The sequence below is a fragment of the Mercenaria mercenaria genome, unplaced genomic scaffold (assembly GCF_021730395.1).
Source record: "Mercenaria mercenaria strain notata unplaced genomic scaffold, MADL_Memer_1 contig_890, whole genome shotgun sequence".
In the NCBI taxonomy this organism is placed as follows: domain Eukaryota; kingdom Metazoa; phylum Mollusca; class Bivalvia; order Venerida; family Veneridae; genus Mercenaria; species Mercenaria mercenaria.
This window is the reverse complement of record NW_026463802.1, coordinates 13,262-28,969: the sequence shown is the minus strand read 5'-3', so window position 1 is coordinate 28,969 and position 15,708 is coordinate 13,262. Positions and strand designations below refer to the sequence as shown.

At 38.0% G+C, this 15,708-nt stretch overlaps 1 protein-coding gene across 2 annotated transcripts in view; it reads left to right on the top strand.

The window, feature by feature from the left end:
* LOC128554943 (DNA repair protein RAD50-like) overlaps window positions 1-15,708 on the top strand; it is a 40,692-nt gene that overhangs the window by 17,318 nt on the left and 7,666 nt on the right. The window contains exons 9-14 of one of the 2 annotated variants that reach the window (XM_053536279.1): window positions 3,962-4,135; window positions 4,520-4,645; window positions 5,975-6,027; window positions 7,439-7,524; window positions 11,371-11,513; window positions 13,186-13,319. In XM_053536279.1, coding sequence (XP_053392254.1) covers window positions 3,962-4,135; window positions 4,520-4,645; window positions 5,975-6,027; window positions 7,439-7,524; window positions 11,371-11,513; window positions 13,186-13,319 — 716 coding nt within the window. The remainder of the gene's footprint in view (window positions 1-3,961; window positions 4,136-4,519; window positions 4,646-5,974; window positions 6,028-7,438; window positions 7,525-11,370; window positions 11,514-13,185; window positions 13,320-15,708) is intronic. The other variant, XM_053536280.1, reaches the window with a different exon arrangement.

Here is a 15,708-nt window from a genome sequence, read left to right as displayed (position 1 = left end):
TTTCCTTTTTTAGGTCAATTACCAACCTCACTTGGTCAAGTCCCATAACTCTGACATGTCTTTTGGGCAAATTATGCCCCCTTTTGGACTTAGAAAATCCTGGTTAAAGTTTTGTGTGCAAGTACATACAGCTATTACTAAAAGGCATATAGATTTGAAACTTATTTTTTAGCTCACCTGTCACATAGTGACAGGGTGAGCTTTTGTGATCTTTCGTGATTTGTCTGTCGTCCGTCCACAATTTCCTTGTGAACATGATAGAGACCACATTTTAAAACACTGGCCAGATGCCATCACAGGTTCCAGAGTTATGGCCCCTTAAAAGGCCAAAATTTGCCATTTTTGGCTTGTTAACACGATAGAGACCACATTTTGTATTTGATTTTTATCAAACTTGCACACGACTTGTATGTGCATTATATCTCTGTTCCTTTCAAAAACTGGCCAGATCCAATCATGGGTTGCAGAGTTATGGCCCCTTAAAGGGTCTAAATTTGCTATTTTTGGCTTATGTGTTTATCTTCGGTACATGAATGTCTGCGCTATTGTGGTTTACGTTGCAGTGTAACTGCGATTTAGGAACGTAGCATTCCCTTTGTATATTCATCCTTGTTCTACTTTCCCCTTCAACATCCTCCCCCATCCCCCACCCCACTTTTTTACCCCTTACCACTTTCTCCCCCTCTATATTTGGCATAAATTATATGTACTTCTTAGGTTTTTGAAGCAACCCGTCTGTAATATTTTTTCATTACGGCTTCTTTTTGTTGTGGGACTAAATTGCAAACACGTGGCTCTGAGGCTGTGTTTTTGGTACTCTGTGCTTCTGGGAAATCAACCCTTACCTATTATCTTTTGTGAACACGATAGAGACAACATTTTGCAATCGACTATAATCAAACCTGCACACAACTTTTATTGGTATAATATCTCGGTTCCTTTCGAAAACTGGCCAGATCCCATCATGGGTTCCAGAGTTATGGCCCCTTAAAGGGCCAAAATTTGCCATTTTGGCTTTAACAGCCATATAGAGACTTCATTTACCATTTGATTTGATACAAACTTCCAAAATATCTTCAACAACAATAAATCTTGGATTCCATGATGAATCTTTCAGATCCAGTCATAGGTTCTGGAGTTTCGGCCCCTGATTGATCCCTGAAAGAGCCAAAATTTGGTAACTTTTACCTTGTGAACACGATAGAAGTGACATTTTATATTTGATTTTAACCACACTTATACACAACTTAAGTCACTTTCGAAAACTGGCTAGATTCCTTTATGGGTTCTAGAGTTACTGCCCTTGAAAGCGGCAAAATTTTATATTTTGGCCCTTTCAGCCATATAGAGGTTTCATTTATGCTTTGATTTGATATGAACTTGCAAAGAATGATTATCTTAATGATCTCTAAGCCCAGATTGAAACTGGGTCATGTCGGGTCAAAAACTAGGTCATCAGGTCAAATCTAAGATAAAGCTTGTTAACAACCTAGAGGCCACATTTATGACCCTATCTTCATGAAACTTGGTCAGAATGTTTATCTTGATGATTTCTAGGCCAGATTTGAAACTGTGTCATATGGGGTAAGAAACTACGTCATAAGGTCAAATCAAAGGAAAAGGTTGTAAACACTCTTCAGGCCACGTTTATGACCTTATCTTCATGAAACTTGGTCAGAATGTTTATCTTGATGATTCCTAGGCCAAGTTTGAAACTGGGTCATATTGGGTAAAAAACTAGGTCACCCAGTCAAATCAAAGGAAAAGCTTGTTAACACTCTTGTTCATTTAATGTGCATGAAACTTGGTCAGAATGTTTGTCAGCATGAAATATCGTATGAGGTCAAAAACTAGGTCACCAGGTCAAATCAAGAAATAAGCTTGTTTACACCCTAGGGGGCACATCTTTATTCTATCTTCATAAAATTTGGTCAGAATGTTTTTTATCATGATGTCTTGGACGATTTTAAATCTGGGTCACGTGGGGTCAAAAACTAGGTCACTAGGTCAAATAATAGGAAAAGCTTGTATACACTCTAGAGGCCACTTTTTTGCTCCAGTCTTCCCGAAACTTTGCCAGAATGTTTGTTTTCATGAGTTTTTGTTTGAATCTGGGTCATGTAGGGTAAAAAACTAGGTAACTACATAAATCAAAGAAAATGCTTGTTTACACTGAAGGGGCCACGTTTTTTGGTCCAATCTTAATGAAAATTGGTCAGAATATTTGTCTCCATGAAATCACTAGGTAAAACATGTTTACACTGTTATGGTGTGTTACTCAGGTGAGCGACCTAGGGCCATCTTGGCCCTCTTGTTTATTATGCCCCCGAAGGGAGGCATATTAGTTTTCAACTGTCCGTCCGTTAGTTCGTTCGTTCGTTAGTCACAACGTTAACTTTTTGCATGAAGGCACTTTACTCACGAACCGCTGCACCCAGGACCTTCAAACTTCACATGCTGATAGTACTTATTGAGTACACCACCCCTACTGACTTTGGGGTCACCAGGTCAAAGGTCAAGGTCACAGGGGCCAACGTTAACTTTTTTGCATGAAGGCACTTTACTCACGAACCACTGCATCCAGGACCTTCAAACTTCACCTGCTGATAGTACTTATTGAGTACACCACCCCTACTGACTTTGGGGTCACCAGGTCAAAGGTCAAGGTCACAGGGGCCAATGTTAACTTTTTGCATGAAGGCACTTTACTTGCGAACCACTGCACCCAGGACCTTCAAACTTCACTTGCTGATAGTACTTATTGAGTACACCACCCCTACTGACTTTGGGGTCACCAGGTCAAAGGTCAAGGTCACAGGGGCCAATGTTAACTTTTTGCATGAAGGCACTTTACTCGTGAACCACTGCACCCAGGACCTTCAAACTTCACATGCTGATAGTACTTATTGAGTACACCCCCCCCCCCCCCCTACTGACTTTGGGGTCACCAGGTCAAAGGTCAAGGTGCTGCGGGGGCATTTGTCACCATTAGTGACAGCTCTTGTTTTTCTAGTTAAATTACTAACCTCACTGGGTCAAGTCCCATAACTCTGACATGTATTTTGGGCAAATTATGCCCCCTTTTGGACTTAGAAAATTCTGGTTAAAGTTTTGCGTGCAAGTTACTATCTGCAGAACAAATGCAGATATTAAATTAAAACTTCACATGTGCCTTTGGGGTTTATATAAAACTAGTTGATTGCATCAAGTCCCATAACTCTGACATGCATTTTGGTCAAATTATGTCCCCTTTTGAACTTAAAACTTCTGTTAAAGTTTTGCGTGCAAGTTACTATCTCCAAAACTAATGCAGATACTGGATTGAAACTCTGTAGATATTTTAACATTTAGGGTAATATTTTCCTGCTTCTGGGACAATAATTCGAATAGTCGAGCATTGGCTGTCCTACGAACAGCTCTTGTTTAGAGTAAAATTTAAGGCAAGAATTTTGAAAACTGAATCCCAAGATACAGGGTTGTAAATCTACTAGGATCATGTCTTTGCCACATATGGCATACCATTGACTTTTCTGAGGAAGTTTAAATAGAACAGAGAAACGCCACCCATTTAGAGCATCTGAACTCACTTGAACAATCCATGTGGTGCAGGGTCGTCTATGTTTAGAATGCTCAAAAATCTGGATAACTCGAGCATTTTGCTCATCCTCTTGTGTCCTAGAGTGATAGGTGTTTAACTGCCGATAACTTTGATGAGAAAGTACAAGATTCATTGTCCCTAACTAAATGTACACTACAGGCATAGGTCTAGAGATATTGGTCACATGAAGTAATGATTTTGGATGAGCCTTGTGTCACGGATTTCAGGATGACTTCCGAGTTATTTGTCATCATCAAAAACAAATTAAAAGTAGGTTGGCATTTCATAGAATTGATATGTCCATTCACTGTTTAACTTATTTTTGATAGTATAGTGTTCATTAATAAATACTTACTCCTTCAGGTTCGAGAACTTAATCTTCAGAATAATCTGAACTTGAGAAATAAACAGAAAGAAATAGAGGAGATCAGTAGAAAGATTGCTGACCTGGAGAGTAAACTCGGGAATGTAGATGTGGCTTACATATGTAGGGAGCAAAGTCGTCTGGAACGAGAGATGGAAAGCTTAAGAAAAGAGGTAACTTATTGACTGTTGAAAACTCCTATTATGAAGGGACCTCTTTGACATGTGGTTATGGACCCTGACTGTAATCACTTGCCCCTCGATCACCTCTTTGAGTTCAGGTCTTGCTCTGGTTGTCATGTAAGGAAGTCATCCATTTGGATTGGGGAAAGTCAGTGTTTCTGCCTAGATGCCCAGCAGTGCCTGAATTCAGTGCTCCTAAACCTGATCAGGACCCAAACTTTTGGACAAGATGTGGTGACAAATATGTCTTTTACATTGATTGTCTTACAAATTCTTTACTTATGTTTATTATGAGGCTTTTAAGCACTTGAAAGCAACATGGAATCCCATATTGACAAATAGAATAATGTTGAAATATCTTGCTGTATGTTACAGCGTCACACTGCTGAAGGTCGGCAAACAGAGTTGGAGAACCAGATTAGAGGAACTAAAAGGGAGTTACAGACAGACATGTATAAAGGGGCGGACGAGAAGTACCGCAACAAGATGATAGATAAAAGGGTGAGAAAATTTCATATTGCTTTATCTCTTTTTAGCTCACCTGAACTTTGTTCAGGGTGAGCTACATGTATTACACTTAGTATAGGCTGATGGTCTATTGTATATTATCCATCTGCATTGTCAATTTTAACTAAAACATCATCTCCTCTAAAAGTACTGGTCAAAATTACACCAAACTTGATCTATAGCATTCTGGCAAGGTCCTGTCTTAGATTTTTTCAAATGGGGACAGTTGGCCCCTTTTGTGGGCCGCTAAAGTTAAGAATAGAAAAACCTTAAGACTACTTCCACTCATGAACGGTTTAATGGATATACAAATCTTGATCTGTAGCGTAGGTCCTTTCCAGATACATTCAAAAGGGTGTACTTTGTCCCATTTCGGTGCTATTAGAACCAAAAATAGAAAAACCTTAAAGTGACTTCATTTTATGAACCACTTGATGGATCTTAGTCAAATTTTGTCTGTATCATTATAATAAGGTGCTCTCTCAAGTAAGGGTCCACCAGAGCTAAAAATAGAAAACCTCATTCTTACACAGTCCTCTATCAAATTTCTTCAAATGGGGGCACTTGGTCCTTTCAGGGGCTGCTGGAGCTAAAAATATATAGGTACATGTATTAGAATAAAACAAGTCACTTTCATTTCGGCTACTCTAACCTTTCTCAGGTTCAAAATAAACATGATAAAGGAGATGATGTGAGTGTCAAATGATGTCATTGACAATGATATTGATTTCAAACCTCAACAAAGAGTTTGCTGAAAAATTCATAAACAGGATCATAGTATGATACATAAATGCTAGCGAAAAAATCAGTATTAAGTGCAGTGGTTAAGTAATAGCACCAGTAAAAATTGATTATGAAATGTAACACAACAAATATATAACAGATGTATATGAAAGACATTAATACATAATTTTCAAATTCATTCGTTATGGAGACACAGTACCCAAGTGATACATCCAGGAAGCCTCAGAGCTAAAAATGGAAATACCTTTAAACAACTCATGAATCACTTGATGGATCCTCATCAGACTTAGTCTTTAGCATCATTATAAGGTCCTCTCTTTATGTTGTTTAAATGGGGACATTTTGCTCCTTTTAGGGGCCACTCGAGCTAAAAATAGAAATAATTTTAAGTGATTGTTCTCACAAACTCCACCAAACTTAATCTGTAACATCTTTGTAAGGTCGGTCATCTACAGACTCCTTGAACATTTGTATGTAAAAAAAAACTCTAACATAATTGAAATGCAGCTTAGAAATGGAGTTAAGTCCAAACTGAATGAAAAACAAATAGTTTATTAGATTACTGTGACTTTGTTTCAGACCACAGAACTGGCAAACGGAGATCTTGAGAAGTATTACAAGGCACTAGATAAGTAAGTTTTCTTTGTGAAGTACATCAGTAATTTATCTTTTAGCACCAGATAAGTAAGTTATCTTTGGACACTGGATAAGTAGGTTATTTTTAGGCACTGGGTTAGTAAGTTATTTTTGGACACTAGATAAGTAAGTTATCTTTGGACACTGGATAAGTAGGTTATTTTTAGGCACTGGGTTATTAAGTTATTTTTTGACACTAGATAAGTAGGTTATCTTTGGACACTGGATAAGTAGGTTATTTTTAGGCACTGGGTTAGTAAGTTATTTTTGGACACTAGATAAGTAGGTTATCTTTGGACACTGGATAAGTAGGTTATTTTTAGGCACTGGGTTAATAAGTTATTTTTGGACACTAGATAAGTAGGTTATCTTTGGACACTGGATAAGGAAGTTATCTTTGGACACTGGATAAGGAAGTTATCTTTAGGCACTGGATGAGTAAGTTATTTTTGAACACTAGATAAGTAGGCTGGAATTGGAAGTTATCTTTGGATACTGGATAATGAAGTTCTCTTTAGGCACTGTACGAGTAAGTTATTTTTTGGACACTAAATAAGCAAGTTACTTTTGGATACCAGATAAGGAAGTTATCTTTGGGCATTGGATAACTAAGTTTTTTTGGGGCACTCCACAAGTAATCTTTTGGCACTGAAAAAGTAAGTTATCTTTTGGCACTGGAAAAGTAACTTATCTTTAGGCACTTGACAAGTAAGTTGTCTATGGGCACTAGATAAGTAAGTTATCTTTAAGCACTAGAATACTTAGTAGTAAGGTACCTTTAAGCACCAGATAAGTAAGTTATCTTTAAATACTAGATATTATTAGAGTAAATTATCTTTAAACACTAAATTTGCAAGTTATCTTAAGGCACAAGATAAATAAGTCATCTTTAAACACTAGATAAGCAAGTTATCTTTAGGCACCGGACAAGTTAGTTATCTTTTCACCATCCCCTTGCTTTGCAAGATGTTCTGAAAAAAAAAAAAGTTATTTGCAGACATTGAATAATGGCATATACATGTATTGTAGAAGGTTAGGGAGAGCTTTATATACCTACCTGCTTTGGCACATATTAATGGACTGTGGGGGTCATGAGTTCAGTCTTGGGCCTAGTGTAGTACTCCATGGAAGTTTGATAGAAGACATTGTATCGGAAATTATTTGTCCTCCACATCTGATGCATGTGGAGAAATTAGCAGTTGCAGAGAACAGATTAATACTAGTACAGAATCCAGGAATGCTAGGTTAACTGCCAGCTGTTATTGAACTAAAATATTGTTAGAATTGTGCTAAATGGGAACCAAATAAACAGTTTGTTTTTTCATCACTTTATGTGATACTAAATTTAAGCAGCTCTTGAAAGAAGTTGGCAAAAACAAGATGTAAATGATGTCTGTTTTGATCTAGGGCCATTATGAATTACCACAAAATGAAGATGGCAGAAATCAACAAGATTATTAGAGACCTGTGGAGGCAGACCTATAGAGGACAAGGTATGAGCATTTTATGATGAATTTATATTAATCATTAAGGTTATTAGTCCCCTACTGGTTGAAAACCAGTTTCGGGGACTATAGGAATGCGCTTTTCTGTCCGCCTGTCCACAATTTCATGTCCAGTCCATAACTCTGTCATTCATTCGGGGATTTTAATATTACTTGGCACAAATGTTCCCCATGATGAGATGATGTGTCATGCGCAAGACCCTGACCCCTTGTTCAAAGGTCAAGGTCACAATTGGAAGTCAACAGGGCTTTTTTCCTGTCCGGTCCATAACTCTGCCATCCATGAAGGGATTTTAATATTACTTGGCACAAATGTACCTCATAATAAGATGATTTGTTGTGCACAACTTTCAGACCCCTAGCTCAAAGGTCAAGGTCACTGTTGGCAGTCAGGTATTTACATGGCATGAACAGGGTCTGTTGCGTGTCCGGTTCATAACTCTGCCATTCATCAAGGGATTTTAATATTACTTGGAACAAATGTTTCCCCTGATAAGACGACATATCATGCACAAAATGTGCAAATCCAGAACCCTAGCTTAAAGGTCAAGGTCACACTTGGAAATCAAAGGTCAATAGGATTTTTTCCTGTCTGGTCTATAACTTTGTCATGTAAAACAGGATTTAAATATCTGTTGCCACAAATATTCCCCTGGATGAGACAATGTGTCATGCGCAAAACCCTGGCCCTAAGCTGAAAGGTCAAGGTCACACTTGGAAGTCAAAGGCCAAAAGGGCTTTCTTCATGTCCTGTCTGTAACTCAACAATCCTTAAAGGGATTTTAATATTACTTGGCACAAATGTTCACCACCATGAGACATAGTATCATGCGCAAGAACCAGGTCACTTGTTCTAAGGTCAAGGTCACACTTAGAGTCCTGAGCATTTCTTCTTCATGCATGGAGGGATTTTGATGTAACTTGGCACAAATGTTCACCACCATGAGACGGATTGTCATGCACAAGAACCAGGTCTCTAGGTCTAAGGTCAAGGTCACACTTAGAAGTCAAAGGTCAAATTCAAGAATGGCTTTCCGGAGTATTTCTTCTTCATACATGGAGGGATTTTGATGTAACTTGGCACAAATGTTCACCACCATGAGTCACCCTTGTGTTTAGAATTACTTCCCTTTGTTGTTACTACTATAAATAGGTTAAAATGTCCAATCCAATTTTTAGAGCCCACCCGCTTAGCTCAGTAGGTAGAGCGTTGGTCTAAGGATCGCGGGGTCATGAGTTCGATCCTCGGGCAGGGCGTATGTTCTCCGTGACTATTTGATAAACAACATTGTGTCTGAAATCATTAGTCCTCCACCTCTGATTCATGTGGGGAAGTTGGCAGTTACTTGAGAACAGGTTTGTACTGGAACAGAATCCAGGAACACTGGTTAGGTTAAATTGCCCGCCGTTACATGACTGAAATATTGTTGAAAAACGGCGTTAAACCAAAAACAAACAAAATCCAATTTTTAGGTGTATTTTGACCTATCTCTAGTTGGTAAAGGAGTTTTTTGTTGACTTATATTATCATGGTGAGCTTTTGTGACCGCTCAATGTCCGTCGTCCGTCATGCATCCGTCATGCATCCGTCAACATTTTCTAAAAAAAATCTTCTTCTTGAAAACCATTGGGCAGAATTACACCAAACTTCACAGAAATGATCCTTGGGTGGTCCCCTTTCAAAATTGTTCAAAGAATTTAATTCACTGTAGACTTCTGGTTGCCATGGCAACAGAAAGGAAAAACTTTAAAAATCTTCTTGTCCAAAACCGCAAGGCATAAATCCTTGATATTTAGCATGTAACATTATCTTATGTTCCTCTATCAACATTGTTCAAATTGTGCCCCTGGGGTGAAAAGAGGCCCCGCCCTGGGGGGTCACAAGTTTTACATAGACTTATATAGTAAAAAACTTCAAAAATCTTCTTGTCTAAAACCACATGACCTAGGCCTTTGATATTTTGTATGTAGCATTGCCTTGTGGTCCTCTACCAAAATTATTCAAATTATTCCCCTGGGGTGAAAAGAGGCCCTGCGGTTGGGGTCTCATGTTTTACATAGACTTATAAAGGAAAAAAAAATTAAAAATCTTCTTGCTTGAAACTGCAAGGCCTAGGCTTTTGATATTAACTATGTTGCCTTTCCTAGTGTTTCTCTACCAGAATTGTTCAAATTATGTCCCTAGGGTGAAAAGAGGCCCCACCCTGGGGGTACCAAGTTTTACATAGACTTATATAGGGGAAAAAAAGATCTTCTTGTCTGAAAGTTCAAGGCCTAGGCATTTGATATTTGGTGTGTAACATTGCCTGGTGGATCTCTAACAAGTATTTCAAATTATGCCCCTGGGGTGAAAAGAGGCCCCACCCCAGGTCACATGTTATACTTATGAGTTAGATAAGAAAAAATACTTTAAAAATTATCAGGTCATATTTCCTAGACTGTTTAATTATAATTACCTGATGACGCAAGTGATTAGGGATCACTCGACTGTGACCTTGACCTACTGACCTACTTTCTTGTTTTTTTAAGATACAGCCTTGAAATTTGGATGACATGTACAGTTTTGCACACCAATCTTAAATCTGTCTTTCAGTGACCATGAATGTGACCTACTGAGCTACTTTCTAATATTTTAGCATCAGTTTGTCATTTGCAATATGTGGCTCATATTACTCAGGTGAGCGCTTCAGGGTCATCATGACCCTCTTGTTTAGGATTAACTTCCCTTCTTAATACTACAAATAACTTATATTATAACTTTTTTCACTAGGCCAAAAAAATTCCATATGAAAATACAGGTGCTAGTGTAAAGAAATTTGCTATAACGGACGTATATTGTAACATTCTGGCAATCTTGTTTATATTTATAGATGTTATGAAACAATCAACAACTGTAGGTTTTTGTATATACAAATTTCAGTGCAAGTGTTTTGTTAAAACATTTTGTATATATAGTACAATATTGTTTATACATCATTGACAGATATCAGTTCATTATGTTACACTGCAGTAGAAAAAATCAGGTGCCTTCCAGTAGGGGACCTTGTACTGCATGGCAATACTTCATTCACTTGTTCTTTCTGAGTTGTATATTAGACATTATGCTAAATAAAGTACTGATGTGAGATAGTCAGTTCACACTGGATGTCTCACACCAGTAATGGTTTAATTTATGTAACTACATCTTTATAGTTTGATCGCATTATTTACGCCTTTTTATACGCCGTCTCTGAAAGAGCGGGACGTATTATGTGAACACCCATGGTGGGCGGGCGGGTGTCGGTCGGCGTCCAAATTATGTCCGCTCTCTAAGTTGAACAGTTTTCGTCCAATCTTCACCAAACTTGCTTACAATGTTTGTGGGCATAATATCTCGGCCAAGTTTGATAACCACCCAAATCGCCCCAGGTACTCTTGGATTATGGCCCTTGAATTACTCAAAAAAAAAGTGTGAATTTAGCCTTGTCCGCTGTCTAAGTGGAACAGTTTTCATCCGCTTTTCACCAAACTTGCTGACAATTTTGTGGGCATAATATCTCGGCCAAGTTTGATAAACACCCAAATGGCCCCAGGCACTCTCGGATTATGGCCCTTAAATTACTAGAAAAACTGTGAATTTAGCCTTGTCCGCACTCTAAGTCTAACAGTGTTCATGCTTAAGTTCACATGACCTGTCATACTTTGCTTCTATAGCCAAGTGGTTCAAAAACATTTATTTAGGTTGTAGAATTTTTTCTTATAAGGAAACCATTCATCTGGTGAGCCATCCATGTTTGAGCGAGTTGTTTTTCTGTACTTTATGCTGACCTTCTGCAAGTTCTTCCATTGTTGCAGACATTGAGACTATAGAGATTCAATCTGATGAGAATGATTCGGCAGCCATTACGACACGGAAGACATATAACTATCGTGTGGTGATGAGAAAACCAGGAGATGTTGTAATAGACATGAGAGGAAGATGTAGCTCTGGACAGAAGGTAATATTTATACCTGCGTTGATAAAAATAAATACAGTGATATTGATAGTGCGAAGGGGACTTGGGTAGTATTTGCGATGATTTTATTTTTCGCTAATATTTATGAACAGAACAACATACAGGTACTAATTTGAACCACTCATGAACATTATGCTACATTATCTCTTAAAGTATAACTTACTAGGAATTTTGAAGTCTAAACATTGGGAATATGTCAGTTTTCTATTAAATCTTAAAATTGTTGTGAGAATAAAACAAACTACATTAGCTTTTTAGTCACAATCGTAGTATACAGCATGGAACTTCAACAGGATATCAATATATTATATGGTTATCTTTATACCCCCACAAAACGAACTTTGGGGGGTGGGGTATATGGAAGTGAGCTGTCTGTCTGTTGATTTTCATGGTTTCCGGACAATAACCCATGAAAAGCTTGACAGATTTAAATAATTTTTGGTACACAGGTGTAACATTATAAAATACAGGTCAAGTTTGACTTTGAGGTCAGTAGGTCAAAGGTCACAATGACACGGAACTGTTAAACGGTTTCCGGATGATAACTTGAGAACGCTTGGGCCAAGTATCATAAATTTTGGTACACTATTGTAACATCATAAAATACAGGTCAAGTTTGACTTTGAGGTCAGTAGGTCAAAGGTCAAGGTCACAATGACCTGGAACAGTTAAACGGTTTCTGGATGATAACTTGAGAGTGCTTAGGCCTAGGATCATAAATTTTAGTACATAGGTGTAACATCATAAAATACAGGACAAGGTCATCTTTGAGGTTAGTAGGTCAAGGGTCAAGGTCACAATGACCTGGAACAGTTGAACAGTTTCTGGATGATAACTTGAGAATGCTTGGGCCTAGGATCATGAAAGTTGATAAGGAGGTTGATCATGACATGCAGAAGACCCATATTTATTTAGAGGATCATAAATTTTAGTACATAGGTGTAACATCATAAAATACAGGACAAGGTCATCTTTGAGGTTAGTAGGTCAAAGGTCAAGGTCACAGTTAAACCATTTCCGGACGATAACTTGAGAACGCTTGGGCCTAGGATCATAAATTTTGGCACACAGGTGTTACATCATAAATTACAGGTCAAGTTGGACTTTTAGGTCAGTAGGTCAAGGCTCAAGGTCACAATGACCTGGAACAGTTAAACGGTTTACAGATGATAACTTTAGAACGCTTGGGCCTAGGATCATGAAAGTTGATAGGGAGGTTGGCCTCTATTGATTTTGAGGTCAGTAGGTCAAAGGTCAGTGTCACAATGACCTGGAACAGTTAAACCAATTCCAGACAATAACTTGAGAACGCTTAGGCCTAGGATCATGAAAGTTAATAGGAAGGTTGGTCAAGACCAGCAGATGACACCTACTGATTTTGAGGTCAGTAGGTCATAGATCAAGGTCACAGTGACCCGGAACAGTTAAAACGTTTCGAATGCTTGGGCCTAGGATCATGAAACTTAATAGGGAGGTTGATCACCAGCAGATGACTCATTGATTTTGAGGTTCAACTTTGACATTGGCTTACTTCTGTGACAAGGCTGTATTGTGGGGGTATAATTCGTCACTCCTGCGACAGCTCTAGTTTTCTTTCATTTTGGCTAGTTTTAAACTGAGGAGTGTATGAATTCATTTATAAATTTCTATTCAGGTGCTTGCTTCACTGATCATACGTCTTGCCCTGGCTGAGACATTCTGTTTGAACTGTGGTATCTTAGCCCTTGACGAACCGACAACTAATCTGGATAGGGAAAATCTTGAGAGTTTAGCTGGTGCACTGGTTGAGTATGTATATTTCAGTCTGTTTATCTGTAACAGCTGAAAATTAGGTCTGTCTAAATTTTGTTTTACTGTAATAATACAGTTGAACCTGAATATAAATACTGCACTTTGGATACCGGTATTAGGAAATTGGTATTGATATACAGGTGGTTTTTATTTTATTAGAAGGCTAAAATTAATGATGTACCTCTGGTTTACCACATGCAGGTGATCAACCCCTAAAATGGATAACAGTAAATCCTTGGTATAAAATATGATGATAACATTGGAAGCAACTTAATTTTGATAGGGGCTCAGCTGCCCCCCACATCCCTGTTTCCAGATACATGTATTTACAGTACATTTGATTGCAAAAATAATTATAACATTGGCATTAACAAATGGATTAGGTTATAGGTTAAGTTATTCAAACATCATTGAATGGAAGCAGATGTTCATGCTATGGTATCTTCTTTTTTATTGTTTAGTAAAAAGGAAGGATGGCAACAAATAGGGTTTTTGGTATTTGAATTTTCGGTCGACCTTCCAAACAAATATTTGAATATTCAGTCAGCAACTGATCAACAAAACAACTCAAAATCTCATGTATCAGTTATGCCCTTATCAGCGACTCACATCAATTTGACTTTCCAATACACCATTAATTGACAAATTAAGACTTGACTTATCATTCTTGTCACTTCTTCATCTTTTGTAATATATCATATTCATAACCTGCCTTCTTTTAGATTAAATCTATTGGTTTTATTTCTTAACAGCATGTAGCTTCCACATAAGTAAGGATCTCTCCAAACAACTTAAACATAGCCGACTTGTTACCAATGATCAAGTGAAATACTTACAATCAGCAGAAGGCAGAAGTAGCAGTTTGACAGTAGTTAAACATAATAATATGAACAATATATTCAATCAAATGAGGTATTTTTAGCTCACCAGAGCCAAAGGCTCAGGGTGAGCTATTAGGATCACTCACCGTCCTTCGTCCGTCCGTAAACTTTTACTTTAAACGACATCTCCTCATAAACCGCTAGGCCAATTTCATCCAAACTTCACAAGAATGTTCCTTGGGTGAAGCTCTACAAAAATTGTTCAAAGAATTGAATTCCATGCAGAACTCTGGTTGTCATGGCAACCGAAAGGAAAAACTTTAAAAATCTTCTTCTCAAAAACCAGAAGCTCAGAGCTTAGATTTTTGGTGTGAAGCATTGCCTAGTGGACCTCTACCAATTTTGTTCAAATCAAGACCCCTGGCTTAAAATTGACCCCGCCACAGGGGTTACTTGATTTTACATAGGAAAATCTTTAAAAATCTTCTTCTCAAAAACCAGAAGCCCTAGAGCTTAGATATTTGACATGTAGCATTGCCTATTGGACCTCTACTAAAATTGTTCAAAACATGACCCCGGGGTCAAAATTGACCCCGCCCCAGGGGTCACTTGATTTTGCATAGATTTCTATAGGAAAATCTTCAAAAATTTTTTAAAAATAAACCAGAAGGCCTAGAGCTTAGATATTTAACATGTAGCATTGCCTAATGGACCTCTACAAAATTTGTTCAAATCATGACCCCCAGGGTCAAAATTGACCCCGCCCCTGGGGTCACTTGATTTTATATAGGAAAATCTTCAAAAAAATTCTAAAAATAAACCAGAAGGCCTAGAGCTTAGATATTTGACATGTAGCATTGCCTAGTGGACCTCTACAAAATTTATTCAAATCATGACCTCCGGGGTCAAATTGACCCCACCCCAGGGGTTACTTGATTGTACATAGAAAAATCTTCAAAATTTTCTAAAAATAAACCAGAAGGCCCTAAGAGCTTAGATATTTGACATGTAGCATTGCCTAGTGGACCTCTACAAAATTTGTTCAAATCATGACCCCCGGGGTCAAAATTGACCCCACCCCAGGGGTCACTTGATTTTACATAGGAAAATCTTCAAAAAAATTCTAAAAATAAACCAGAAGGCCTAGATCTTAGATATTTGACATATAGCATTGCCTAGTAGACTTCTACAAAATTTGTTCAAATCATGACCCCCGGTGTCAAATTGACCCCGCCCCATGGGGTTACTTGATTGTACATAGAAAAATCTTCAAAATTTTCTAAAGATAAACCAGAAGGCCTAGAGCTTAGATATTTGACATGTAGCATTGCCTAGTGGACCTCTACAAAATTTGTTCAAATCATGACCCCCCCCCCCCCCCCCAGGGTCAAATTGACCCAGTCCCAGGGGTTACTTGATTGTACATAGGGAAATCTTCATAAATTTGCTTAAAAAAAAACAGAAGGCCTAGATCTTAGATATTTGATTTGTAATATTGCCTAGTAGACTTCTACAAACTTTGTTCAAATCATGACCCCCGGGGTAAAATTGGCCCCGCCCCAGGG